This window comes from Podarcis muralis, chromosome 4, assembly GCF_964188315.1.
Source record: "Podarcis muralis chromosome 4, rPodMur119.hap1.1, whole genome shotgun sequence".
Lineage (NCBI taxonomy): Eukaryota > Metazoa > Chordata > Lepidosauria > Squamata > Lacertidae > Podarcis > Podarcis muralis.
This window is the reverse complement of record NC_135658.1, coordinates 81,005,590-81,033,305: the sequence shown is the minus strand read 5'-3', so window position 1 is coordinate 81,033,305 and position 27,716 is coordinate 81,005,590. Positions and strand designations below refer to the sequence as shown.

Here is a 27,716-nt window from a genome sequence, read left to right as displayed (position 1 = left end):
GAAGGTGTCAGGAGATGCAAAATGTTACCAGGGTTGCTTAGCGTAGGCAATATGGTAAATAGCACTCTGGGGAAAGAGTTTTCAAAGTGCATTTAATTGCATTTTCCGCTTCTCCTAACAACAAGGGATTAAACTAGAATGAAATGTGATGGAACTGGTTCCTACTTGAAGAAAGATGGGCAGCTTGGCAAATAGTGTTTGTTAATATGCTAGGGAAAAGGCTAAGCCTGCCTTGGAGAAATAAACATCTATGCTTGCTACTTTAAAGGTGAAATTTTGAATTGGAATCTGAAAGCTGGTTCACATGTTATTTTAACAGCTGGGGAAAAGAACGAGTGCCTCACTCTTCAGATTCCTCACAAATAAAATGTTTTAAGTAGAAGCTTTGGGCATTTCTGGTGATGTTACCAAATTTTCTAATTTCATATTTTCGTAGAATCAGCAATCCTAGAAGCAAGAGCTGTCAAAGCATCCCAGCGTCAGTGACAAACTGTCGAGGTAACAAGGAAGTTAGGCAGTTTTTCGAGGAAAAGGTAAGTACCACCAATTGTTTATCAGCTTATTCATTAAAACATCCCTTTCTGCTGTAACAAGGTCACAACAAAGACACTTAAAAGGGAGGTTAAAATGACAAATGCAATTCAGTGAAGCGAGTTTAAAGTGTTGCAAAATGGTGAAAAATGCCATAACCACATAGAACACACACACATTTACTTTACAGAGAAACACCAAGGAATCTGGTTCCTATGCAACACTTAGAACCGATGAATTGGGCATCACTGGGGCTGAGGTATGCCAGTTGCACTTCACACATTTATTTCTGGAAACCAGAAGTTCCTGACATACTTTTTGCAAAGTATTCCATGAACCATCTCTTGCGTTTTACGGACCTATTGCAAACACAGAAAGTGGCAGCAAGGCCCTTGGAATCAATGTGGCATGTTTCTAGTCAATAGGCCTTACCTTGTAGAAGCGGAAGCAGACACCTTCCTTCCTGCTCCTTCAAAATTAAAGAGGCCAGCTTAAGCACACTTTTATAAAGAGTGTAACATGTAGTTGGGCTCCTAGGACTCAGCTACACAGCTACAATTCTAATGTTATGAGAGTGTTATAAAGATGTGACACTAGATGGTGCTATAGAGCTGCAAGTCACTGTTAAATGGCATTGGGAGCCATTTTCTTTTTTTTAATAGTGGTTTTTCTTCATGGTGCTTTTTATATCTGTGTCGATCCAGCCTTAATATGACCTAACAGTGAGGAAGATGGATAAATGTCTATTATTTGATGGTTGTGCTCCAAGCATGGTGAAGATGTGAATATTGAACATGTGAGAAGTGTGATTTCTGCTGCCCTGCTTATGTGTTCATGTCTAGACACTAGCACTGTTTCCATTCTCTCAGATTCCACTTACTTGTTGCCTGTATTCTTCCTGAAAGTTTTGCTATGGGGAAATTACAGCCTTGACAAAATGGAGATCCCAAGGGCCCATAATGTTATTCTTCAGAGAAAGTTACCTTGGATTTAGAACAGGGATATAAAGCAATTCTCCTGAGACGAGCAAGTCACAGGCATAAAACACTTGCCTTAGTTGTCTCATCCATTAGAAGAAGTTCCCTCTTCCACCTCCCTGCTTTTTTTAAGATAATGAAACACTACTGCTGTGGAGATTAGCACCTAGAGTAATACTAAATCTGCCAAGGGGTGATACCTTGGTTAGAAACAACCAAAACGACATGAAACAGTGATCAAGCTCCAGAGTTCTTCGGAGCTCTTCTTCAGGCTGGTTGTGAAACAAAATAGAGGGGTGGGAGGGAAGAAGGGGAGGAAATGCTGGCATGGGATGAAAGCCACAAAGTCTGAAGTTGTTATACTCTTAAGATGGAATGCTGAATGAAGGAGGTGCTCAGATTTCAGGTTGCACCAAGGGCTGCTGGTGCAAAGCGTCATTGTGGCTGATCCCCCCCACTGCTGAACTGGCTGTGGTCTAGAGATTCTTTCCCAGGCAGGTGATTACAATGCAAAAAGGGAGAGATTAGTATGGGAGAGATAACTTAGAGCAGAGGAAGTGACTCCCTTGGCATTCCTTCTGCGGCTCCCCTGTGGGAAAAAGCACTCTGAGCCTCAGACGCTCAGTTATGTCACCCCTTGCCTGCAGAGCCAGCAGCCCCTCTTCCCTTTTCGAACACCCTCCCTTGTGGAGCGTTCCTTCAGCCTCCTCTCCCCTCTGCTTGGGAGTCCTCCGGGCAGCTGCTGCCATTGCGCACTTGGAAACTTTAAAAAGTGTGTCCGAACTTTAAAACCATTCCAGGGAAACATTTTCGATTGAAAAGGTAGAGCAGCACTGCCATCTAGCGGTCAATCTCAGAGTTTGCCTTCTGCCAATTTTATATATATTGGGTCATATCCCAATCGCGTTGCTTCCCTTGGCAGTTGCCTGTTTTGGCCCTTGTTAAATTCAAGGGATGTGGTGGAGGTTCTGTGCTTGTATGCTTTGCAAGCTCCTACTTAACCTTCTATTCAAAACGTCTGTGTACAGAACATTGGATTTTGCAACAGTTGTCAGTAGAAAGGTTGTGTTACGTATTTCCCCCTACCTCCCTGAGGAGGCATGCTGAACAGATTTTTATTTTCTTAATTAAACTTTGCGCAATGATGTGGAACCGGTATATGATTCCTGATAGTTTGCCCAGCTACTGCTGGTGGCTGCTCCCTTGCTATTTTCTGCCTTCCTTTCCCCAAGGACTGAAATGCAAGAAAGCAGGAGAGAGGGGAGTGGGTGTCAAGTACTGGTAGGCCATAGGGGACGCAGGTGGCGCTGTGGTCTAAACCACTGAGCCTCTTGGGCTTGCCGATCAGAAGGTTCAAATATGCTCAATGGGGTGAGCTCCCGTTGCTCTGTCCCGGGCTCCTGCCAACCTAGCAGTTCGAAAGCACACCAGTGCAAGTAGATAAATAGGTACCGCTGTGGTGGGAAGGTAAACGGCATTTCTGTGTGCTCTGGCTTCTGTCATGGTGTTCTGTTGGGCCAGAAGCGGTTTAGTCATGCTGGCCACATGACCCGGAAAGTTGACTGTGGACAAGCACCAGCTCCCTTGGCCTGAAAGAGAGATGAGCGCCACAACCCCATAGTCGCCTTTGACTGGACTTAACCGTCCAGGGGTCCTTTACTTTACCTTAGGCCGGCATGTTTAAGAGGACACACTCAATGTAGGAGAAGCCAGTGCAAACAGGAACTGAGCAGGAAGAGCAAATAATCTGTATTTCTGAGGGCGTATTTACTGAGACATTTTTGCAGGTGGCATTGGATGGGCACAGTGGTGTCTATGGGTAACTCTTGAATTGGCAACCCTTCTTGTCATCACTGCTTGCCATCTGAACACTTATAACCCCTTTCAGGTAAAAACTAAAGAAGAACAAATGCTTGGAAAATGTGTGCATGTGGCTGGGGCAGGGAGAATCACACCCACTGACCTCTGTGCATTCATCTGAACCTGAGTGCAATGCCTTCATGCGTACAAATTGTACATGCCTAGGCCAGGGGTAGCCAACATGGTGCCCTCCAGATGTTGTGGACTATTGTTCCCATCATCCCTGACTATTGACCATAGTAGCTGAGCCAGCTGGGAATTGTAGTCCAACATCATATGGAGAGTACCACATTAGCTGGTCCTGGCCTAGGTTCGGATGCATGCATGCGACCTCCCTCACCATAGGAGCTAATTACTAGTTGCCGAGGTCCTTTCCGCCCCCCCATATAAAATATTTGATTGGATGGATCTTGCCATGCAAATGGGGGGGGGGGTTTGCGCACGCTGCATCTTGTGATCCATTATACAGGGTGGGGATTACCTGCCTCGCCTCCCAATATTTTATTCAAGTGGGCACCCCTGTTCTCCACCCATTCATTCCCTCTCTGGTGTCATCTTGAAAAGGCTTATATCCCCAAGGAAAGATCTTCCACACTGAGGGAAGTAAATTAGTGACCTTACCTTCTCACGAGCAGTGAATGTTTGCATATTTGTTCAACACCGATTAAGACTTAGTTGGCTTCCAGTTGTTTGTTTTTGCACACTTGTATGTTTTCTATGGCCGCACCTCATTTTGTTTCATTCCCTATATTGCGGCCTCTTCACTTGTTTTGTGTTCACCAAATAGCTTGAACGACACAGGACTTACTACTGAAATCCCAACCGAGCGTAGCTGCAGATTCCAAATGGATTGCTGTTGTTATGTTTCTAGTCCAGGTAGCATAGACTGGCAAAGCATTTCAGCATGTCCTGTTGGTCCAATTTGGTTCCTGCGGCTGTGCCAGGAAACGAAGCAGGGGCTGTAAATAGTGAGGGTCTCACAGCTACCATCCCACAGTGTCTGCAGCAGCGCTCCAGCCTGATAAAGGGATATCTGTCTCCCGGGAAGCTTCTGTCTGTCCACAGAACACATTGGTGGCTCCAAGCAATAGCAATAAATTTCTATTTACACCTATTAATTGCATTATTTCCTTCCTGGCACCTATAAGCCTACTGCTGCAGATCAGTGATCACTGATAAAGCTTTATCCAGATGCTCAAACTGGGGGAAACTCACACTGATACCAGTCACAGAGTACCCAGATGAGTTTGCAGCTAGGCTGCAGTGACCATTTTGCTTGAGCAAAGAATCACTTCCTACATGCTCCAAAAAGCACCGCTGCATCCACAGGCACATTGCTTAAGGCCCTACATGGTCACCTTTCCCTCTCATCAGGGGCACTCTGCGTAAGCGCAGTGGTCCTCTTGTATGCTGTCAAGAAGTTTCTCTGGTGGCCACCAAAAATGAGAGCCTGATGTAGCTGAGTGAAATAATTCAAGTAACAGAAACAAGAAGAAGAAGAAGAAGAAGAAGAAGAAGAAGAAGAAGAAGAAGAAGAAGAAGAAGAAGAGGAAGAAATAATAATAGCTTAAAGCTTCCTTGAGGATCAAGTGGTTGAAAGGCAGGATACATATAATTTTAAGAATGGCTGCCACCCAATTTGTAAAACGTTGATATGATTAGTTAGAGTCAGTTAGGCTATTGATTCAATTAGCAGAGATTTGCATATGAGTAAAACATGAAGAAGAAGAAGAAGAAGAAGAAGAAGAAGAAGAAGAAGAAGAAGAAGAAGAAGAGTAGTCGTCATTTGGATTTGATATCCCGCCTTTCACTCCCTTTAAGGAGTCTCAAAGCGGCTAACATTCTCCTTTCCCTTCCTCCCCCACAACAAACACTCTGTGAGGTGAGTGGGGCTGAGAGACTTCAGAGAAGTGTGACTAGCCCAAGGTCACCCAGCAGCTGCATGTGGAGGAGCGGAGATGCGAACCCGGTTCCCCAGATTACGAGACTGCCACTCTTAACCACTACACCACACTGGCACACTTCATTTGCTTTTGGGGTTTTTTATGAAGCACATATGAGTCATAACAGGCAAATGCCTCTTCTGAAGAAAGAATGCCTCTTTTAAAATGTTCCTTCCCATACATAGCTTTTCCCAAACATTGGTATTCAGCTGTATATATTTTTAAACGCTGCTACTATAATCAGGGCACATTTTTAGTTGAGCAAAGTTTTTTTTTAATCATTTCATCTACTGATTAATTGACTAACAGCACACTCCTATACACATCAAACTAAGATGTGAGTTCAATGAGGCTTCACCCCAAGTAAGTACGTATAAGATTGCAGCTATAACGTTGCAGCCATAATAATAAAAGCAGCAGGAATCTGGCCATTTTTCAAAGTTGTCAGTGCTGAACATTAGGAACTCAGTAGGACTTGCTCAAGCAAGTAGACAACTTAATAGAGAGCAAGATTTAAGTGGTTATTGCGAATGCCCTATATTGACAATGCCAAGTTCCCACTTTGCATCCAGGTCAGAATTCTGTTTTCCAAAATAAGAATAGATCAAAAGGAAATGAAAATTAAACTTTGTTGGACTGGTGGAGGACAGTCATATTATCATAGCTTCATATTATTTATGTTTCAAATCTAACATTAGGCTGTATGAACTTGCCTTTGAACTTGAACTAAATACAGAAACAGCACTTCCATTTCCCTGGCTCATAGTAGTTGTAGAATGTGAACACATGTGAGTTTATTGCCACCCTTTGGTTTTGTGGTGCATTCCTGGGTGAAAGGACAGCACAAGAAAGAAAGGGGATGCAGAGGCATGGACATGGATACTCAGTGCCAATGAGATATATTCAAGACCATCTTTAGGGACTTGGACAACCTACGTTAAACATAAATTAGTGGCCGAGGCTTGATAGCTCAGCCGGCAGAGCATGAGACTCTTAACCCCAGGGTTGTGGGTTTGAGCCCCATGTTGGGTGAAAGATTCCTGCATTGCAGGGGGTTGGACTAGATGACCCTTGTCACCCTTTCCAACTCTACAATTCTGTGACTCTTTTACTATAGATATTGGTTTACGCACCCCCCAGTCATTTGTAAGGCTGTGGCAAAAAGAGAGAGAGAAGAAGATCTTGCTCCAGATGTACTGGGTCTCATTGTGGTTCCAGGCATCCTACAGCATCTTTCAGAAATCCCCACTGCCCCTTCCTCATCTAACATTGCCTTCTTTATTTAATACCAATTTTCTCTCTCTCTCTCTCTCTCTCTCTCTCTCTCTCTCTCTCTCTCACACACACACACACACACACACACACACAATTTTCCTCCAGTTTACATCTATGTAATCCACCTGTTGTGTGGGTGCCTAGATTCTTTCACATCATTGTCTTTTTGCCACTGTTATTTTCTATCCACTGTGTCATAACAGTGTTGCTGCTGCTGCTGCTGCTGCCTGATTGGACATCATTGCTTTATCAGCTGATGGTAGGTCTGTCCTTTGCATCCCTCTATTAGGAGATCAGTTGCCTGCAGCCCAGTCCTTTCTCCCATGCTCTGAAATTTCAGTCTTAAGGCCTTCAGAATTCTTCCTTCCTTTATTGTTCCTTGAAAGCAGATGCATCAAGGTTGAATAGGCCTTTCTTCCCCTATATCTGCAGCAATAAGTGGTGATGTAGTCACACACACTGTTTTCGAAAAAGAACAACATGATTGCTGTGGTGCTAGATACATCATGAAACATACACATCCCTGATTATAGATTCAAAGAGCATCGCAGAGGCCAGTCAGCAATGATTAGGGGAGGTGTATGTATATGAGCAATGAGAGATGGATGCAAATCCCATGAACCCAAATGGGATGGGTAAAGAATGTGTTTGTGAAGGCACTTTGTCTCAGTCAAAGAGATGTTTTGAATGCTTAGATGCAGGGAAGGAAAGAAACCAAAAAGGAAGGAGTTAGTGCTATAGATTTTAAGCTTTCAGAGAATCCCCTAATAAGTTTTTACACTACGTGTTGTATGTAGGCACTTGAATTTCCATTGGATGAGAGTCCTTAAAGAATTGTTATCCTCTGTGACTTCATCCATCTGTTTTCTTGCTCCTTCTTTTTCATTTTTTGTCACCTCTCACTCACTTCTGCTTATCTACTCTTCTTGCTATAAACCTGTTGTTTTTCACGTGTTCCGTCCCCTGTTCTTCTAATTGATGCATCTTCAGTTTTTGATACAATTGATCATTCTCTTCTTTCATAGTCTTTAGGTTTTGGTGGGCATGTGCCTTTGGGGCCTCTTTCTTAGCTCTTTGAGGGTTCCTTTCCTATATCATTATCAGCTGTAGTTTCTCAAGGGTCTTGGGACCCCTTTACTCTCATTCTTCTTTCTCTTAGTCCCATTGTTCATTCTTTTAACCTCCACACAGTCACCTGCACCTCTTCTTTTTCACTTCTCTCTGTATTTCTAACATCTTGACTCACCGTTGATTCTACTTCAGACTGGCTGTGTGTAGAAACGAAATGATGCCGCCATTTTATGCTATTCTGCGGTACCCTCTGCTGCAGTAGCATTACCCCATCATTGCCTAGTTTCATTACAGTAATTCCCTCCCTCCCAGTTGGTTTCTTTCTTAGCTTCCTCCAATCTCTTAAGCATTTTGAGAATTCTGCTTCCTGTTTAGTTTGTCTCTCCGTTTCTTGTTTTGCCAGCATTTCTCCTTTGTTACAGAGTCTTACTTACATGGACTCAGCTTTCCTTATCTGATCCAGTTTCAGTTTCTTTCTTTTCTTTTCTTTTTAATTATTCTCCTGTTTTGGCACCTTCTTATCTTACAGCTTCTCTTTCTTTATTTGCATTCTTGTCCTCTCTGCTGTACTGGTACTCTTTTGGTCTGGATCATGGGTTCATTTTCCTGTCCCTTTCCTGCTTCCTTTCTCTGGAACTTAGGGCTACCAAAATCCACATCTCTTAACTCCTTGCAAGTCTTTAAGCTGCATCAGATTGTTTCCTCTGCTATGTGAACCACTGGACTCGCCACCCCCCCCCCCCTTCTTTGCCTTCTTCTTCTAATTGCCTACAGGCACGGATCCCACTTTCTTTTTAATTTTAATCTAAACGACTAAATCAATCAGCCTTGTGCTTTTAAGTTTTATATAGCAATTTGAGATGTGATGATAATTATAATAATATTTGGCACACCCTCCAACATTTCTCTGATGAAAATAGGGACACCCTGTTGTTGTTGTTGTTGTTGTTGTTGTTGTTGTAGTACCTGGTCCATCTGACTGGGTTGCCCCAGCCACTACAGGTGGCTTCAAACACATAAAAAAACATAATAAAACATTAAACGTTAAAAAATGTCCCTGTACAGGGCTGGTTTCTGAAATATCACAAGCAATTTGGAGATTCAAAGACAATGCTGCCACATTTCCTTCCTGTGCTGAACCTATAAGAATACCTTTTGGGCAGGGAGGAAGGCAGATGAGTGCTATAGCTTTCTGACTGAAAGGTCTAGCTTCTAATCAGAGGGAATGGTCCCAGGGCGCTCCAATCTGTGCGCTTTGGGACAGGAATGGTGAAGGAACAGGCCAGCCTTGCTCCATGTATTCTTGCTGACACTGACCACCTCCAAACCTCTTTCTTGCTTAACTGCTTTGTGCATAGGCTTTGCTGCTAATATGGGCTGTTTCTTGTTGTTGGCATTCATTTGTCTCAAGAGACAATGCAGTGCACCTCTGGTGGTCTAACTGTGACATTAGCAACACCAAAGTGACCACCCCTGGACTATGTGTATGGAGGTCTTGGGCTGCCCAGACAATAAGACTCTTGGCCTCGCTGATGTGGTCTAAAGGAAAGCAGAGCAAGAAGTTTGGCACCAGCTTGGCTGCAGGAGTTGCCAGAAGGAGCGTACAAGGCACCACCCCAACTGTCTTAGGGACTCCACTCTGGGTTGGTGTAGGGTTTACTCCTTAGCTGTTTCTTCTCCCAAGTATAGCCCACAAGGCAGTGGAAATTTAGGATCTCCACCCTTCCCAGGTGGACGAGCCCCATCTGCCCCTTACTTCTGTCTGTAGCACATGTAGAAATTACTTTCTTAACCATTGGACCCTCTATTGGTCTCATCCACTCAATCTGCCGCAGCCTGTCTTCGCATGCAGGAGAAGTCCTGAACTCACCAAGGGTTTGAGACTCATCAGCTACCCTCACCTGGTTTAGCTGGCCAGTCAAAGCAGTTTCAACATGGGCTGTGGAACGTCCCTATCTGATCAGGGGGCACCCAAGTATTGTTCTGGGGCAGGGTTAGGGCTCAAATTACTAGCAGTGGTTATAAATGTGGTGGTGTTTGCTTCAAAAATTCTGGACATTTGTCCTTTTCAACCCTTTTAACACCCCTCCCCCCAAACAAATTATTGCTGCTGGTTTGCACACCCTCCCCTCTCATCATAGCACCCTTGCTCCTGCACCTCCCCTCATGAAGTTTTGCAGGTTACTTTCCTATATACTTCCCTAGATACCCCTATACCATTTTCATACTGAATGTTGTCCACAAAGCAACAGGGAGGGGAGCGAATCCCCTTTAGTTCTCTCTCTAATCAGCTTTAAGGAGACCTAGCAGTTCCTGAAGCCTGACATTACCTCTTCAAAGCAATTTTTTGAACAAAATGTGGGGTAGCCCCTAATAAGCAAAGGATTTTAGGTATAGTAAAAAACAGACTAGGGCAAAGCGAAACCAGATTTTCAACATTATGATATATCAGCAGCTAAACATCGTGATATTCCGATATATGACAATGTCTGAAATAGGAGATCAGTCGTGGGGATGAGAGAAGGAGTAGCTACATAGATCGGGTGGGGTGCGTGCAGATCAGGTGTGGGGTTAGGGCTGGGCGATGTCAGGTTTTCAACATCGTGGTGTATCACCAGACAAACATCGTGGTTTGGTGAATAAACCATTATGTTGAAACAAGCTGCATCAGCTCCAGCACCAAGTGAAACTGCCTCAGCTCTCACCGCAGGAACTGAGGTGCTTTCACCCGTGCCTCACTGGCTGGGGCCAATGCATCTGGCCCCAGTCCACTGCTCATCTGGGGGGTGGGAAGGCTCCCGCACCCCAGCTGAGCGAGCCCCGATGTCCCTGGAGGTGAGGTGGGGGCTCCTTTAGACTTCTCCAACAAGGGGGGTGCAACCGTGCAACCCTCAATGGAAAAGTGTGACAGAGCCTTCACCTCCCCAGTTGAGCAGCTGCGATCCCACTCCTGCTCGCATGCTGGGGAGCGGGAGCACTTAAATGGAGCCCCCACCCTGCCACTGGCTCATGTGAGCCGGTGGCGGGTCGGGGGCTCTGTAGAACTGCTTGGCTGAGACAAGGGCAGTGGTGCGCTCCTCAGCCAAGCTGTGTAAAGAAGCAAGGTATTATGCACTGAAGTTCTCACCCTGGGCCAGCAGGGGGATACTATAGATAGTTTTCACTCAGGTCCACATATGCAAATAAGGGATGGAAAGTGACGTTCAGTGATTGGATAGTTACAGAAAATGGTTACTGTTGCGTTCTAGTGGCGCTCTATATAAGCAGGCTGGCTGAACCCTTCAGTTCACTTCTGTTCTGGCCTGTGAATAAACAAGAGCTGTTTGAAGAATCACTGTGTCGTCTGATATGTTCACCCACAACTTAACACAAGGGATCTCACTTGTTTCTCCCTCTGCAGCGGTATGAGGGCAGAGCATGATGGCGATTTCACTCAGGGGTATATCGTTGGTGAAATTGTCACCGCTCCTGAGTCCCTTTGCCTCCAGCGCCCGGCCGCAGCTCGTCTTTCTCTCAGTTCGCTGGGCGCTGTTAGCAGAGAGACTCAGGAGATGGCAGTTTCACCCATGATATACTGCAGAGTGAAGCCGTCCTCACGGTCTGCCAGGCCTAGTGGGGATAAGGGAAGGAGCAGTCACAAAGATTGGGCAGGTGGAGAGAGGAAGTGGAGTCATTTCCACCACGTGGTTTGAGAGGGTGGGGACGGGGACAGGGTGTGTGCATCAAGCGCCGAGAGTGGTGGAAGCCAACGAAGATGAATGTCCACTGTAGCTGCTGCTGCTTTCCTGCTGACTGAGAAAAGCTGCTCCGCCTCAGTGCCAGGGGAAGGTAGTGCCATTGTGCCTTGAAGTGAGGGAAACCAGCTGCCCTGGTCTCCCTCAGCGCGTCGGGTCAAAATCATTATTGCGGTGTGATTTCAAAACTGATTTTGGCCAATATATGGAAAAATCACACAGTGACAAAAACAGGCCCTAAGATTTGTGATATTGCCATGCAGAAATGGCAACAATTTAGTAGTGGGGAGGCGAGGGATGGGGCTGCAGACCCCCTGGGTGCATTTCCCAGACCTCCAGGGTTCCCCAGACTCCTAACTGGGAACCACTGTTAAAAACAGATAATCTTCAAACCCAGCCCAAATCCATCATTTCCCGTTTGTCTTCAGTTTGACAGGTTTCACCAACTCAGCAGGGGCTACCATGACTGCAGATTCTATTGAAAATGAAAGTTAGTTATTTGTTGATTCCCCCCCCCCCCCCCCATGATAGGGAATGGCATGGAAAACATCCGAATCAGTTTGGAACTGAAGTGAAATGGGAAACCTCTGAAGAGGTCCTAGTCAAATTGAAGGCTATTTTTACAAGACGCTGACTGGATCAGTGTCTGAACTATATCTTGTGGTCAGTGCACACTTTTGATAACCACATCCTCCTAGATTTAGAATGCTTGCAACCAAATCTAAGACCATTAGCTACCTCCACTGCAGGCCTGGATGACGTATAAGCATGAATGTGTAACTGCTTAGAACCTGCTCAGAAGCTTTAGTGACTAAGAGGCATATAAATAGCTACAGTAAATAAAGAGGCATAATTATCTGGAGCAACTGCAAGGAGTGGTTATCACAGCTTGAGTGAAATTTTACCTCAGGGAGAGAGTCAGAACTGGACCTGTAGCCTCCAACTCAGGAAAGAAGGAAATCTTCAGCCTACTCCAAATTTAATTATTTGTTAATATTTTACTTTTTGAATTTGGGATTTAAGGCCTGTGTGCTCTGAGGGAAAAGGCAGAAAAGTAGCCTAGGCAAGAGAATTTGTGTGGAGGCCATTAATGGCTTGGGAGAACTGTTGGGTCAGCCCTTGCCAGTAGCCAAGGGAAACCCTGTGTGCCCTGAGCAGAAAAATGAAGAGAAGCCCAGACAAGGAAATTCATTTCATCAACTCATGGAGAGGCCACTAATGGCCTAAGACAACTCAGCTTTGCAACATTTTATTTTAAAAATACATTTTAAACTATAACCCAGCCAGTAGGCCTTGCATTTTTAATGTTCTCCCGTATCACAAATTGCATCTGAAAGCCCCATCGGTTTGAAACCTCTTTGGTTCAAGGAACTTTGGGTGGTGGCCTGCAATTGCAGCATTGCCTGGGTAGCACAGTTGGTTAGAGAGTGGTGCTGATAACACCATGGTTGCAGGTTCGATCCCTGCATGTGAAAGCTGCATCTTTCTGCATTGCAGCTGGTTGAACTACACGATCCTCAGGGTCCATTTCCAATTCTGTGAAATCCTTGAAGGCATGTTCTGCTTTGATGGAACTGTCTGGCACTTTAATGTATATGCAGGATAATGCGACCGATGTATACTAGGGCATATACTGGGGCTGTAGCTCACTGCTAACTGCTTTGCATGCGAGAAGGTCCCAGTTTCCATTCTCAGCATCTCAAGGGATGGCCGGGAATGTCCCTTGCCTGAAAGGCTGGAGAGCTGCTTCTGCCAGTCAGTGTCAACAGAACTGAACTAGATGGGCCAGTGCTCAGACTCAGTAGTTTACCCTACGTGCCTTACACAATCAAGGATCCGGGCGTTGTGATCTCAAAAGTTCTTAGCAACCTTTGAAATAGGCAAAGAACTTCAGTGGGTTTTGCCCCCCACTGTCTTTCTCTACTTTTATTCCATCCCATGGAAAGTGATGTCGAGAGCCCCTAATTCTGATCGTGTTCCCCCTGCCCTCATTTCACTCCCTTGACTGGATGTAGTGAAAAACAAACAGTACCAGGAACCAGAAAGGACTCTGTTTTGTCCTCTTGCTATTCTCAAACTGCTGCATTGGACTATATCACACAATATAGCCAGTTACACTTGCTACCTCCTCTGTGTTGTTGTACTGGACAGCTCCTGTTACCTTTCAGTGGTTCTATGCTTTTAGGAAACTATGCATGACAATACTTTTTTGGAAACTTTTCAGCCCAGCTCCATTATCCCGCAGACTCTTTTGAAGTTGACGGTGCTCTTGTACCACTTGTGGGTCTCAACCTTTATTCCACTTTTCATTGGTGTGCGGAAGGACAGCCTGCGATAGCTATTATTTGCAAAAAAAAAGTATTCTATCTCTTTAATGAAAGGAAAAGTCAATATAATGTATTCTCAAATGTAAATGCAATAAGGAATTAACATATAGCTCTGGTTGTGATCTATGACATTTGGCTTTGCAGTATTCATATATTGCACAAACTCTGGAATTTTCCCGTTGTTTCAGAAAAAAAATAATGATAAAACACATTGCGGTGAAGGGGGGAGGGCAGGGAAGTCTGGTCTATATGACTCTGAAATAGATACCTCTCTTTTTCTGCTTTAAAAAACACATGAACACCATTTATCTTGAAGCCGGTTCTTCATCATGTATGTCCAATTCATACAGCACAAGGAGAAATGGAACAAGATGGCGGTTACAGTGGCAAGATGCAAATTTATTCGGGCAAAAGTAATAGGTGCACAATATCAAGCATGCTCAGGTTTGTGCCAAGAAAACTGTTTACGGATGAGGAATGGATGGGATGAGCTTTTTGCATCATACATGATTAACGGTTCTCTGAACTTCCATTAGGAAATCTATGTGTGATTTCCTAGCTGCCACTAGGAAATGATACAGACCACACTGCTGGAGCAGAAATACCCTGGCTCAAATGATAACGTAACATCACAGCAGCAGTGTACCCGGGAACGTGACGTTCCTTAAAAATAAAAATAAATAAAAATAAATGAAGGAAATAGACTGAAAAGGGGGGGGGGAATAGTGACAGAGAATTCACAGACCATGTTGACTGCAGGCACCTATTTGGAGTGTTTCATTACATCTTTAATTAAAATGGTTTGTGCTTCCTTTTTCATTTTACTCATTGTTGGGCGCTCTCTCTCTTTTTTTAAGCATGCGAATAACGTTGCCACTGTTTTTCTCCAGCTCTCTCTATTTCTCTCCCTCCTGGTGTCATTGCTTGAAGCCAGGGAGCGTTAGAGCTGTGTTTTTCTCTCCCCTTGAAAGCACATTTTAAAAAGGGGAAAGGGGAAAAGAAAAAAAAGGAAGGGAAGGGAAGGGAAGGGAAGGGAAGGGAAGGAAGAAGAAGAAATGTTCCTTTCTGGTATTCTCTGCAGTTAGGTCAGCAGGAGGCAAAATAGGGTCCCATTGAGAAGAACCAGCACTTCTTCATTAAATGCCACTTTAAATGTGGGACGAAGAGAACTCGCTACTGTATTGGGGCAGTGCAAAAAATAAATAAAATAAAAATAGAACGAATGAGTCCATGGGTGAACCAAAATGATAATGCAATGAATGTCACAGAAATGGATGTTGTTGAATGGCCTTTGCACAGCAGAGGTAGATCAAGGTTTATAACAAACTGTTTACTGACCATTTACGTTTAAGATCAAGAGAAGAGGTCAGTTGAACAAGAGCTCACCTATGTGCTTTCTTAGTCGCGCGACTCTAGCAAACTCCCTAAAGTACTGCAGCCCAGTCCCCTTATTGCTGCATTACCTTTTTTTTCGCAACAGACCAAAATGCTCTTTGAAATCTACATTCCACTATCGGTTAAAGCTTTCTCTCCCCCCACCCCCACCCCACCCCTAAATTTTCAAAGTATTTCCACAGTAGAGTTATGAGTATAATTCATATGAGATGTGCTCTTCCGGGGTGGGGGTGGGAAAATAAAAGCACCATTTTTAAATGCCAAGTAGAATACCTGTGTGTGTGCACATGCGCAGTAAGGAGGGGAGAAGGGTAAGGAAAGAAACTGAAGCTGAATAATTCTGCATTTTACGTGCTTTTTTTGTATTTGCACAGGTCATTTTAAGATCCTCATTCTCAGTTCATAGCAAAACACTATCAAAACAAGAAGTCTTGCAAAATAGTTGAGCTTATACATCTTAAACAAATGCATTATTTTAACCTGCTAAAGCAGTAGGGATTTTTTTTTGTTTTTTTTTTGTATATATCTATATATATTTTTTGCAGAACTTCACAAACCATAAAACATGAATAAAAATGCATATCAACACCGCAGTGATGAACAGAAACGTTTTCTTGAAAGGGCCAGGGAAGGATGGGGTTTTTCATAGCTAGAAAGTAGATAATTGGTTTGCTAAGAGAATATTTCCTATCTTTTTTCCTTCATCTCTCAGCTACACAGCAAACAGCTCTAAAGTGCACTTTCCAAGTGTAGTTAGAGAACAGGAAGGAATGAAAAGTTTTTTTTAAAACAGCCCTTATTAACTTTTCCTTCCATTTATTCTAGTGTAAACTCTAAAAAGCCTTTTTAAAAAGCAAATTCTCATACACTCAGCAGGTGATATGATTCTACAAAGAAAAAAATGGGGGGGAAAGACAACTGGATTATTCTCACTCCCTGCCCCACTTTGACTACTCAGCCCAACGTGTTAAATTTTATTGCACACTCATGGAAATGGTTTATCTATTATGATGACTATTTTTTTATTAAAAAAACACACCATTATGTTTTCTTTTTCAGCTGTGCTAACGTTTAGTTCTGCCTTCGCCCCCCCAATGTCCTCGTCTGCCTTTAGTTTCAAGGGGAATTTCATTAACATGTCATACTTAATAGACTGCGGACAGTTTCATACACTGGGTTGCTGCAGGAAACACACACCTTATGTTCCCATGTTCCCACAGCAATTGTGTGATGTGGACGAAACACAACTGCATCTTTAAATACCAGTATACAGGCATCTGGGAACCCTGGTTGGGGGTCAGAGATTTCCAAGAAATGTTGCTATTTAAACTAGGTTGGGTGTGCACTCATGTGTGATGTCCACACATTCTGTGTTTTCTGGGGGAATTTGTGGAGAGATAATCAGGAACTAGTAAAGGGGAAAAGGAAAAAAAATAATTTTTTTTTCTGAACCTCTTTGCTCCTATAGATTATACTGACAAGTGCTGCTCGCATGACTGCGGCGGAATTAAAAAACCGTAATTCACAATGAATGCCAAACATCTCCCGCCACTGTGAAGGCCTCTCTCATCTAGTCATCTTTGCTGAGCTCTAAACATGGTTTTGCATGCACTGTCTTCCGTCCCAGGCTGCTCCTGTTCAACTGACCAGTGAGAAAGGACTGGACTTCTTTGAAAATGGGAATTGGAGCAACAGTTTGTTATAGGTTTTGTTACGTTACAATTTCACTGTCCGATTCCACCTTAGAAGGAGAGCACTTCTCTCTTGCCTCCCCATCTCCTCACTTTGGGTTCCAGTCAGGTGACTTGTGCAACATGGGCAGAGGCTCATCTGAATCGTGCGCCCATTCATTGTGATTACACAGACGGAAAAGCAAGCGGGCATTTTCGGCTTTGGGGCACTGGAGAGGAGGAGAACCATTTTTTTGTGGGGGAGTAGGGCCATTTAGGGGGCAAGGTTACTGTTGTTTTTTCTAAAAATAAAAATTAATCCAATAGTTAGTTATGCCATGGAACCACAGCAGTTCTTTCCTCTAATAGAAACTGACAAGACATAAAAGACAGAACTATTGGATGAACACACACAATGACTAGAAATAGATAAGACAGTGAAAAGACTTAGTTTAGCTCTGAGAAACTGTCCAAAAAATAAAATCCTGTATTAACAAGTGCAAAAACAAAAGAAAGAAACTCCAAACATTAAAACACAGTGTATAAAATGGTGTGAGAAATTTAAGTCACCAGACAGCCTTTTAGTCAATAAAAAGCTGTATTTGATGTGTCCTTGTTTGGATTGTGGCCCTTCTGCTGAGTTTTACCCAGAAGGCCTTTGGAGGATTGAATGGAGGGCAAAAGGACCCAGTCTCTTGTGTTTGACTGCAGTACATGTGGGCCTGCTGTAGGCCCATAGGAGAAGATGAATTGGATCTTTTATTCCTCATTGGTTGAATTATCTTCCAAAGTTGTTATGCCGCCAAAGCCCAGTTCGGTTGAGTTCTGTGCTGCTGAGACTGTTAGTACTGTATGTAAGAGAATTAGTACGAGAACACACAGTTTAAGTCTGCTGTTACACAGTCTTGATGCTGATGAAACTGTGAGTGATGTCCGGTGACACATCGAGTCACTTGTTTTTATAGTCCCTTTGGATTGGTTATCTGATAATAGTCCCCATCTGACATCACAGCATTCTGGTTCTGCATTGGTTGGATAGTTGTCATAGAGCCCTGCAGGGAGGGGAAAACAACAGTAAGTGAATTCTGGCGACTATTTCACACGATAAAGCAGTCTTCTGAATGCACATATTCAACTAGAAGGCTTACTGTAGTGTTACTTGATAGGTATTATTGTATAGCTATTATTGTGTTGCATTGCTTTTCTGGTGCTGCAAACCATGCTATAATTTTCTTTATAATCAAATGGTTCATGACACAGTCTATGTGGAAAAGTGCCAGACAAGGTAAAGTTAGTAGGAATAATAATAATAATAATAAAACAATAGATTCCACCCCTTCCATCCTTCTTAAACAAACTTTTGATTCTGTAGCTGCTTCATGTACTGACTATTATTAGTGCTGCTCCTTGTATTTATGCTTTTTGCTGCATAATTTGTGTTCGAATGCTTGGATCACTGTTGCTTTTACGTTTGCTTTCTATTTCCAAGAGGAAAATGAAATAATAATGCAAGTTTTGGTCTTGATATTATTCAGAAGATCACTTCACCTGCCACACCTATCCTCTCATGATTACTGTTGTCAGGTATAGATAGCCACATAGAAAAGTGTTGCATGTACTGAGAAATTTGTGCATGTGAGTTTTTAAAATGGGCTTGGGACGGATGCACATCTTATTTTCCTAACTGCCTTAAAGGAGGCTTCATGGGTGATTGCAAGAGCCTTCATGGTGGCAGATGATATAGATAGATGATAGATATTGCAGAAACCAAAGACAGAATTACAGTGTTCCATTGGGAACTTTTCTGTGTAGTCTTAGGGCTCAGCCCTGCTCCTCTTTCTCCCATGATTTCTAGATACGGGCCTGGTAATTTTTTCTTACGCTCTGCCCCTTTCTCAGGAAAACCTGAGTTTTACTGCTGAATTGAAACAAACATCAAGCAGGTTTTCTGAGTAGTGCCATTTGTTCTGATTCAGCAACAAACCATGGGTTTTTCTGGGGAAAGCTGCAGGAGAAAACAAAAACCTCTAGAAATCCGGGGACAAACAGAAGAAATCAGAGGACAGGGGGAAGTGTGGATGAGCCTTAAGCCTTTTTTTTTTTTTTTTGGCAGTTCCTCCCCACCCCCGTTATATTTTATTCGGCTTCAACATTGTTAACATATACAGTCAAAACCCAGTTTCATCTTCTGTCTTATTTTTGCCGATGTCCCACCCCATTTTCCATGGAGTTGTTTTTCCCCTTTGGTTGCGCCCTATCTAATTGCTTCTGCTGCTCAAATCCTGCTCGCGAGTTCATCATACCATAATATTCCTTTAAGTGATCCGAAAATGCATAAATTATTCCATAAAACACTCATCATTAGGTTTTGTTTATTTTACCAGTTCTGCATAGTCCATTATCTTACTTATCCATTCTTCTTTGGTGGGAACTTCTTCTTCCTTCCATTTCTCTGCATAAAGAATCCTAGCTGCTATTGTTACATACATAAACAGCTTTAACCATTTCTTTGGGTTACCTCTACCTCTATAATCCCTAACAGAAATACTTCAGGCTTTTTTGGGGGGGAAGGTATACTCATACTGAACATTTTTTTTTTATCTCATCATGTATCATTTCCCAAAATACACTCACTTTCATGCAAGACCACCACTTCTTTTTGGCAGTTTGAACCCATTGGTGATGTAGCGTCCAATTCACAATATGTTCTTTTATGAGTAAACGAGTTCACAGATGATTCGCCCCATGCCTAGGAGTATTAAAGTAAAGGGGACCCCGACCATTAGGTCCAGTCGTGACAGACTCTGTGGTTGCGGCGCTCATCTCGCTTTATTGGCTGAGTGAACCAGCGTACAGCGTACAGTCATTTGGCCAGCATGACTAAACCGCTTCTGGCGAACCAGAGCAGTGCACGGAAACTCCGTTTACCTTCCCGCTGGAGCGGTACCTATTTATCTACCTGCACTTGCGTGCTTTCGAACTGCTAGGTTGGCAGGAGCAGGGACCGAGCAGCGGGAGCTCACCCCGTTGCGGGGATTCGAACCGCCGACCTTCTGATTGGCAAGTCCTAGGCTCTGTGGTTTAACCCACAGCGCCACCCACGTCCCTCTAGGAGTATTAAGAAGCTGCTAATAAGTTACTGATTGAGTAATAACTATTCACAGTAGAACCTTCTATACCACTTTGCATTAGGTATGATTCTGAGCATACCAGCATGGAGGAAGAGGTTTTAATGAAATAAATGGGGCTGATTTTCAAGCAAACGTGCTGAGGATTTAGGTGTATTTATTGCTCAAAAGCCATTTGAGGAAGTACCCTGTTGCACTTAATTCACTCCAGTGAACGAAACCAGCTGAAGCGCCAGAATGTTAGCCTTAGGGCCGCGTACTTGTCACCATCTGTTTATAAGTTACTAAAAGTTCCTTTTCTTGTTCATTCCACTTACCTTTACTTCCTGCAGATAGGCAACAATAAGCTGAGGGGAAGAGTCCAAACATTTATTTAAAGCTACCTTCTATTTATTTTTTAAAATTACTGTTACATAATTTAGAGCTGGAGTAGGCAATCAGGCCAAGCAGGATCTACTGGAAAATCTCTGGGTAATTTGCAGTGGATCAGCAAAAGTTTCTGATTCCCAGTGGTTAGGACATTACATTGTGCAGACATTACTTTATAGTCAGCTTATTGGTGGAAGTAGCTATTCAACAGGAAAACGAGAAGTAGACTTTTGCGTAAAAGCATTGTAAGGTCTATTCACTTCTGGTACCTTGAGCAAATTCCTAGACTCAAAATGTTGTATGAAGTACTCATATTTTTCACCCTATAAGACGCACCAGACCACAAGACGCACCTAGTTTTTAGAGGAGGAAAACAAGAAAAAAAATATTCTGAATCTCAGAAGCCAGAACAGCAAGAGGGATTGCTGCGCAGTGAAAGCAGCAATCCCTCTTGCTGTTCTGGCTTCTGGGATAGCTGTGCAACCTGCATTCGCTCCATAAGACGCACACACATTTCCCTACTTTTTAGGAGGGAAAAAGTGAGTCTTGTAGAGCAAAAAATATGGTAATTCTAACCGTATGTCTTTGGCACCTGACACTACTTAGGAGATACTGGGGCTCTTATTAAATATGACAAGTCTGAAGACTGCACAGGCCTCCTATAAAGTATTGAATTTGGACTTATAGTGGTTTCACTCCCCTTCCATGAAGCCGCTATATCTTTTAGGATGTTAAGGAAAGTGAAAAAGCGGTTAATTCTCCATGAGCTGGCAGAAACGTCTGTTTGCTGCCTCTCTCAGCAGCTACTTTGGCACTTATTTTCCTACAGGCAGGGTTGTTTTTTTCAGCCAGAACTCAGTTCCAACACCTCTCAGGTGGATGCTATTGCTATTACAGTGGTACCTTGGGTTACAGACGCTTCAGGTTACAGACACTTCAGGTTAAAGACTCCACTAACCCAGAAATAGTACCTCTGGTTAAGAACTTTGCTTCAGGGTGAGAACAGAAATCGTGCGGTTAAGAACAGTTTCAGGTTAAGAACAGACCTCCAGAACAAATTATGTTCTTAACCCGAGGTACCACTGTATAAGAGAACAATGAAGGCGTTCATGGTGAGTTCCAGCACCTCTTTTTCTAGAAAAATAGCACTGCCACTACAGGCAACATCTCAACAATCATTGATCATGTGGCTAGCATGACTCCTCACATTTGGCAATATGGCAACATCACTGTTTCCCTATAATTTGCCAAACTGTAAACCATAACATACAGCATACAGCAATTACATAATACATGACATCAAGGGTTTAAAAAAAGTCTTGTTGTTTTTTTTTAAAAGGGAGTCAGAGTTCTTATGTTAACTCAGGCCCAGCTTAACTTTGGTTAGACCTCTGAATCTCCAGCACAACTTGCTGCAATATTATCTCCCTCTCTCTTTCTTGTGCCAGAGCAGAAAGAACCACTTTATGTATCAGAAAGCTGTTTGCATAATTCAAAAGAAAGAGAGCCGTTTCTGCCATAGTAAACCTGCTTCCAGGAATTGGCAAAGGTTTCAAGAATCAGTCTCTTGGATCGCTATCCAAAGGGCAGTAATAACAAGTAATGTGTGATATCTCCCACCTGTGTTTATATGCAGAGTCTGTCATCATATGAAAGCCTATTGTAGTGGACATCTAAGACCACCAAGGGCATCACCAGGAATCTGAACTCCATAAAGGTATTTCTTAAGGCAGCCGGCATGTATGCTCTCAAATGCTTTGTTCATGTAAGAGCAGAATTCAACTCTTAGAAGTAATACAGTGGTAAAGGTAAAGAGACCCCTGAGCGTTAGGTCCAGTCGTGACTGACTCTGGGGTTGCGGCGCTCATTTCGCTTTATTGGCTGAGGAAACCGGTGTTCAGCTTCCAGGTCATGTGGCCAGCATGACTAAGCCGCTTCTGGCGAACCAGAGCAGCGCACGGAAACGCCGTTTACCTTCCCGCCGGAGTGGTACCTATTTATCTACTTGCACTTTGATGTGCTTTCGAACTACTAAGTTGGCAGGAGCAGGGACCGAGCAACGGGAGCTCACCCATCGTAGGGATTCGAACCGCCGACTTTCCGATCGGCAAGCCCAAGGCTCAGTGGTTTAGACCACAGTGCCACCCGCATCCCTATTGCTTTTTACCCCATTCCATATAACAAAAAGCAGGCAGTCGTTCAGTTGGCAGAGTTGCAATTCATTTGATGTAATTTAACTTGCTGCAGTCAGCTCTCGCCTTGATAGTTGACTGGAGAAGCAAATTTTTTAAAAAGGCAATATTCAATAAATAGTTTCCAATTTATCATAAAGCTGTCCTATTGCTTTTATAGCAGCACCACTTCATGGCTCTCCTCCCAAAGAATGCTAAGAATTGTAGTCCCTCTACCATCCCCCCAAAGAGCCCCTACAGTTTTCAAAGTTTCCTGGAGAGAAAAATGACTATTAAACCAGTTAAGTTGTTAGTGTAGCTTGTACCCTCTGAATATTTCACAGTATCTCCTGAATATGGGTTGAAATGTTTATTGGTCTCCACTAGGTGTCCCCAGTTACCTATCAAACATTACAAAAAATATAGCAGTGGTAAGCCATGCATAGTTCACAGAATTTGAAACACAACAATTAAATATCAATAGCACTTTGCTACAGCATTTGTGCAGTGTCTTGCTCACTGGCTGTAAAAAAAACTTTGAGACTGGCACTCTGCAATCTATTGGCTCAAATTCCAGGAGCTGAGTTTAATGTTAAAAGCCAATAAATATTTAATAAAAATACATTAAAAGCCTTACATGGACCACAATTATCAAAATGTTTGATAAATATGTGCCGTTATTATTGTTGTTTTTATTCATTTTCATCTTTAACCTGTTTAGCATGATTGCACTGAGACATATCTTTGTTTTATATTAGAGCATATGACATGCAACAGTTACATAAAATTAAAATAACAATAAATACTCAGATAAATGTTTATGAATAAATGTTTATGAATATATGTTGTCTCAAAGTGTAAATACCAAAGGGAGCAAGCGAGGCAGAGGTAACTGCAAAGCATTTGAGGCAGGTTGCAATTAATTTATCTTATGTAGACAGCCCTGGTTCCTTACATGGCAAGTGTGTAAGACATGAGGCTTTTTACCCACGTAAGAGATTTTGCTACATATTCCTCTTGAAAGCTTAGCTAACTGGTCAATTGAGCTGCACTTTTAGGGAGATGGTGCATACGCTCCCAGGCAACTTCAGCTTCCTCCATATACCAAAACATCAACAATACATAGTAACATTTTTGGTATATTGTACTTGGCCACAACAGAGACTGAAATTCCCTCACTGTGGGAACTTTTATGTGGACCAATGTCTCTTGGCAAAACAGTCAGCAGAGGGAATCTTTAGCAGAATTGATGCTTTGGAAAAGGAAGTGTCTGGTTTGAATGCCATAATTGGTACACAGGCTGTGTTAGTGGAGACAGGAATCCTGACTGTAGCCCCACAGATAGGACCCAAGGTGAAGTTGGCGAAGGTTTGAAGGTATATCAAGACAGGGATAGGTCTGAGCTCTCTAGCTACTGAATCTGATAGATGTCATTTAATTGTTTAAGTCCCTATCAGGATTTGAATTAAACACAGAGACCTGTTTTTACACCAGTATGAACTCAGGAGATGGACCAAATTCATTTAGAAAGAGGTTCCCAGATGTTCTACCGGTGGTCCTTCAAAAGTAGCCAGTGAAGAAACCCCCCAGAATAATGAAAACAGAATCTGAACTGCAAGCAGGAATTCAAGCCTTCTTAGTAGGGGCTTCCCTGAATGTAGGAACTGGTTTACATTGCAAATATCTGTCTAATTGTGATTAGAGAGGCAGTATTGAACTAACCTTTCAGGAGGCATATGTACGGGATAAATTTTGGTCTCTAATTCATGATTGCTGATTGGAGAGCTGTTAATCGAATTAAAATGTTGTCCAAATAACAGCCCCACCCCCATTGCAAGTTAGATATCGGTTCCATGTAATTATTAGAAAAGGGAACTGCAGTCTGGAAAAGGCAACTTGAGAGGAACTTGAGCCATAACTCCTGCCTTTGTCACCTATCTTAGAATAGACAAGAAAGGAATATTCATTATATTGGCCTGAACGTAGGTACTGGACGAAATATGCCTAGGTTAGAGGCCCAAAATTCCTAGTCTGTTAGCAGTCTATTTTCTAGAAATCAAAAAGGTCTTAACATACTTTCCTGGAATCTGGCGTGTTGGGTGCATAATAATTTTATTTGTTTGCTCCAGCAATATGATATAATATATTGCAAAATACTTGGTCTCATGCACAGAATACTTCTCTGCTTTACAGGGTTATAACTATTTTAGCCAGGCAGCTGTTAGCAAATCATAAAGGGACTAAGAAGTGGGAGCTTGGCTACCTTTATATTATTTGATTCGGCAGAAGATTTTTTGATAGCAGATTTTGGAATTCAAAATAATTACGTTTTGCCAGCACAAATAAAAACTGAATTAGGAACCATGTTTTAGTGTATAAACAACTACCATGCCCCTTTGGTCACTGACCACCAAGATTTGGTCAGATTTAGCATCCCTACTGGGGCAGATCAGCCATAAATTCCCCACAGCATTTACACTTCTTTGCAGGGATTTCAATGTCCGAATTGTTGCAACTTCAGACTACCTCTTGCTACTTTTAGGCCTATTTTAAGAGCCTCTCATTGCTCTTTGGATAAGAATTATAATGCACCAGGCTTGAAATTGTTGGCATTTGTATTCTAGCATAATTTATATATCCTTCATGGGAGTCCTGTAGACATTTCTGTGAATACTGTATTTTTCGCCCTATAGGACGCACTTTTTCCCTCCAAAAATGAAGGGGAAATGTGTGTGCGTCCTATGGGGCGAATGCAGGCTTTCGCTGAAGCCTGGAGAGCGAGAGGTGTCGGTGCGCACCGACACCTCTCGCTCTCCAGGCTCCAGGAAGCTATCCGCAAGCCTTGCACGCCCGGGGGAACTCCCGTCGGGCACGCAAGGCTTGCGGGCAGCAGCCTGCAGCGCGGAGCACGGGGCGCCCTTCGGAGGACGCCCCGTGCTTCGCGCAGGTGTCAGCAAGCCTTGCGCACCCAGGAGATCTCCCCCCGGGCGCGCAAGGCTTGCGGGCGGTAGCCTGCAGCGCGGAGCACGGGGCGCCCTCCGTAGAAGGCTGCGGAGGGTGGCGCGGAGCTGCCCGCGCTCCAGGGCTTCTTGCAGCTCCGCGCCACCCTCTGGATCCCGGCGCGAAGCCGCGCGGGGCTCCGGAGGGTGGCGCGGAGCTGCCTGCACTCCAGGGCTTCTTGCAGCTCTGCGCCACCCCCCCGGATCCCGGCGCGAAGCCGCGCGGGGCTCCGGAGGGTGGCGCGGAGCTGCCTGCGCTCCAGGGCTTCTTGCAGCTCCGCGCCACCCCCCGGATCCCAGCGCGAAGCCGCGCGGGGCTGCAGAGGGTGGCGCAGAGCTGCCTGCATTCCGAAGCCTGGGGAGACCAGTGCGGCTCCCTAGGCTTGCGGATATTAGGCTGTTCTGGGGGCTGGGGTCGGGGGAAGCTCGGGCTTCCCCCGCGCCTGCCCCGTGCCTGGGGAGGGGAAAAATATTTTTTTCTTTATTCCCCCCCCCCAAAAAAAAATCGGTGCGTCCTATGGGGTGAAAAATACGGTAGGTGTGTCAATCTAAACGTCTTCTATGGTTTATGGCATAAGTAAGAAGGTTAATAATAATAATAATTTATTTATACCCCGCTCATCTGGCTGGGTTTCTCCAGCCATTCTGGGCGGCTTTCAACAGAATATTAAAATACAATAGTCTATTAAACATTAAAAGCTTCCCTAAACAGGGCTGCCTTCAGATGTCTTCTAAAAGTCTGGTAGTTGTTTTTCTCTTTGACATCTGGTGGGAGGGCGTTCCACAGGGAGGACGCCACTACCGAGAAGGCCCTCTGCCTGGTTCCCTGTAACTTGGCTTCTCGCAGCGAGGGAACTGCCAGAAGGCCCTCAGAGCTGGACCTCAGGTTGACATGAGATTCTTCATAATGAACCCTGCTTGACCTTGGTACAAGCCTGATCCCAGCCTTGTCTCCTGAAAGACATTCAGGCATACCCCGAGAGTTCTCCATACCTTGGATAAGGGTCAACACATGCAAATTTAGTACAGTCCATTCAACTCCTGAATGGGGGCCATTAAGGAATTTGAAGGGAAAGCACATATATTTTTTAAAATAAAAAAGTGATGTCTAACTGGTCACTCTACATGCGTATCCCCCACACAGTTCAAGGCACCAACAAAATACCATATTTTTTGCCCTATACGACGCACTTTTCCCCCTCCAAAAATGAAGGGGAAATGTGTGTGCGTCCTATGGGGTGAATGCAGGCTTTCGCTGAAGCCTGGAGAGCCCCACCGCCAGCCCCACAAGCTCGGGGGACAGCGGGGAGGCGCAGCGCACCTTTCCCGCTGTCCCCCGACTTGGTTAGAAGGCTGGCGGAGGGCTTCCCCCTCCTCCAGCCCCGCAAGCTCCCAGAGCGATGCCAAAGCTGCACGCAGCTTCGGCATGGCTCTAGGTCCCGTTCTGGGGGCTGGGGGAGGGGGAAGCTCGGGCTTCCCCCTTCTCCAGCCCCACAAGCTCCCAGAGCGATGCCAAAGCTGCACGCAGCTTCGGCATCCCTCTGGGTCCTGTTCTGGGGGCTGGCGTCAGGGGAAGCCCGAGCTTCCCCCGCCCCAGCCACGCGCCTGGGGGGGGGGGGAATAATTTTTTCCCCTTTATTCCCCCCCCCCAAATCTAGGTGTTCCTATGGGCCGCTGCGTCCTATAGGGCGAAAAATACGGTACTTGAAGGGAGAGCAGGCTAACTCATGACACTTAAATAGAGTTGCCCTGTTAAGCAGAGAAGGGGGAGAAAGATGCAGTTCCAAAAACAGCCTCCTCTTTACTTCAAAAACGGAGACATTTCTTCTCTCCCAGGAACCAGAGTGATCAGAGGCCTGTTAAATAAGCCCTAAATTTTTCCCTTCCTGTTTCAGACCTGCAGGCAAGAAGAGGAGAAAGCAGCTGAAGACCAGCCAACCAGAACTGCAGGCTGCCACTTCAGACTCTTTCATGCATAAGAACTGCAAAACATTGCCACCTGTGGAGAGCGCGACGACTGAAAAATACGAGCGGTCAACTGCAATCTGTGTATTGTTACGTGTTTATGGCATGAGCCCTCTGGTACTATTTTCAGAGAAACTCTTTTATTATTGAATGGTGATTTGCTGCTCCTGTTGATAACACGTAAATATTAAATTGAACGGGAGAAAGAGAGATTACAAGGTGGGGAGTACATGCTGTCTATCTACCGTATTTTTCGCCCTATAGGACGCACCGGCCCATAGGACGCAACTAGCTTTTGGGG

At 44.1% G+C, this 27,716-nt stretch overlaps 1 protein-coding gene and 1 long non-coding RNA gene across 3 annotated transcripts in view; one reads left to right on the top strand and one right to left on the bottom strand.

The window, feature by feature from the left end:
* Window positions 1–27,716, top strand: LOC114596472 (uncharacterized). Its single transcript, XR_003706536.2, has 4 exons — window positions 1–268; window positions 437–533; window positions 21,917–21,997; window positions 27,346–27,716. It is a non-coding gene; the product is annotated as an uncharacterized LOC114596472 (long non-coding RNA).
* NALF1 (NALCN channel auxiliary factor 1) overlaps window positions 14,097–27,716 on the bottom strand; it is a 338,047-nt gene continuing 324,427 nt past the window's right edge. Inside the window, exon 3 of one of the 2 annotated variants that reach the window (XM_028728138.2) lies at window positions 14,097–17,835. In XM_028728138.2, coding sequence (XP_028583971.2) covers window positions 17,543–17,835 — 293 coding nt within the window. In that variant the 3' untranslated portion in view covers window positions 14,097–17,542. The remainder of the gene's footprint in view (window positions 17,836–27,716) is intronic. The other variant, XM_077927674.1, reaches the window with a different exon arrangement.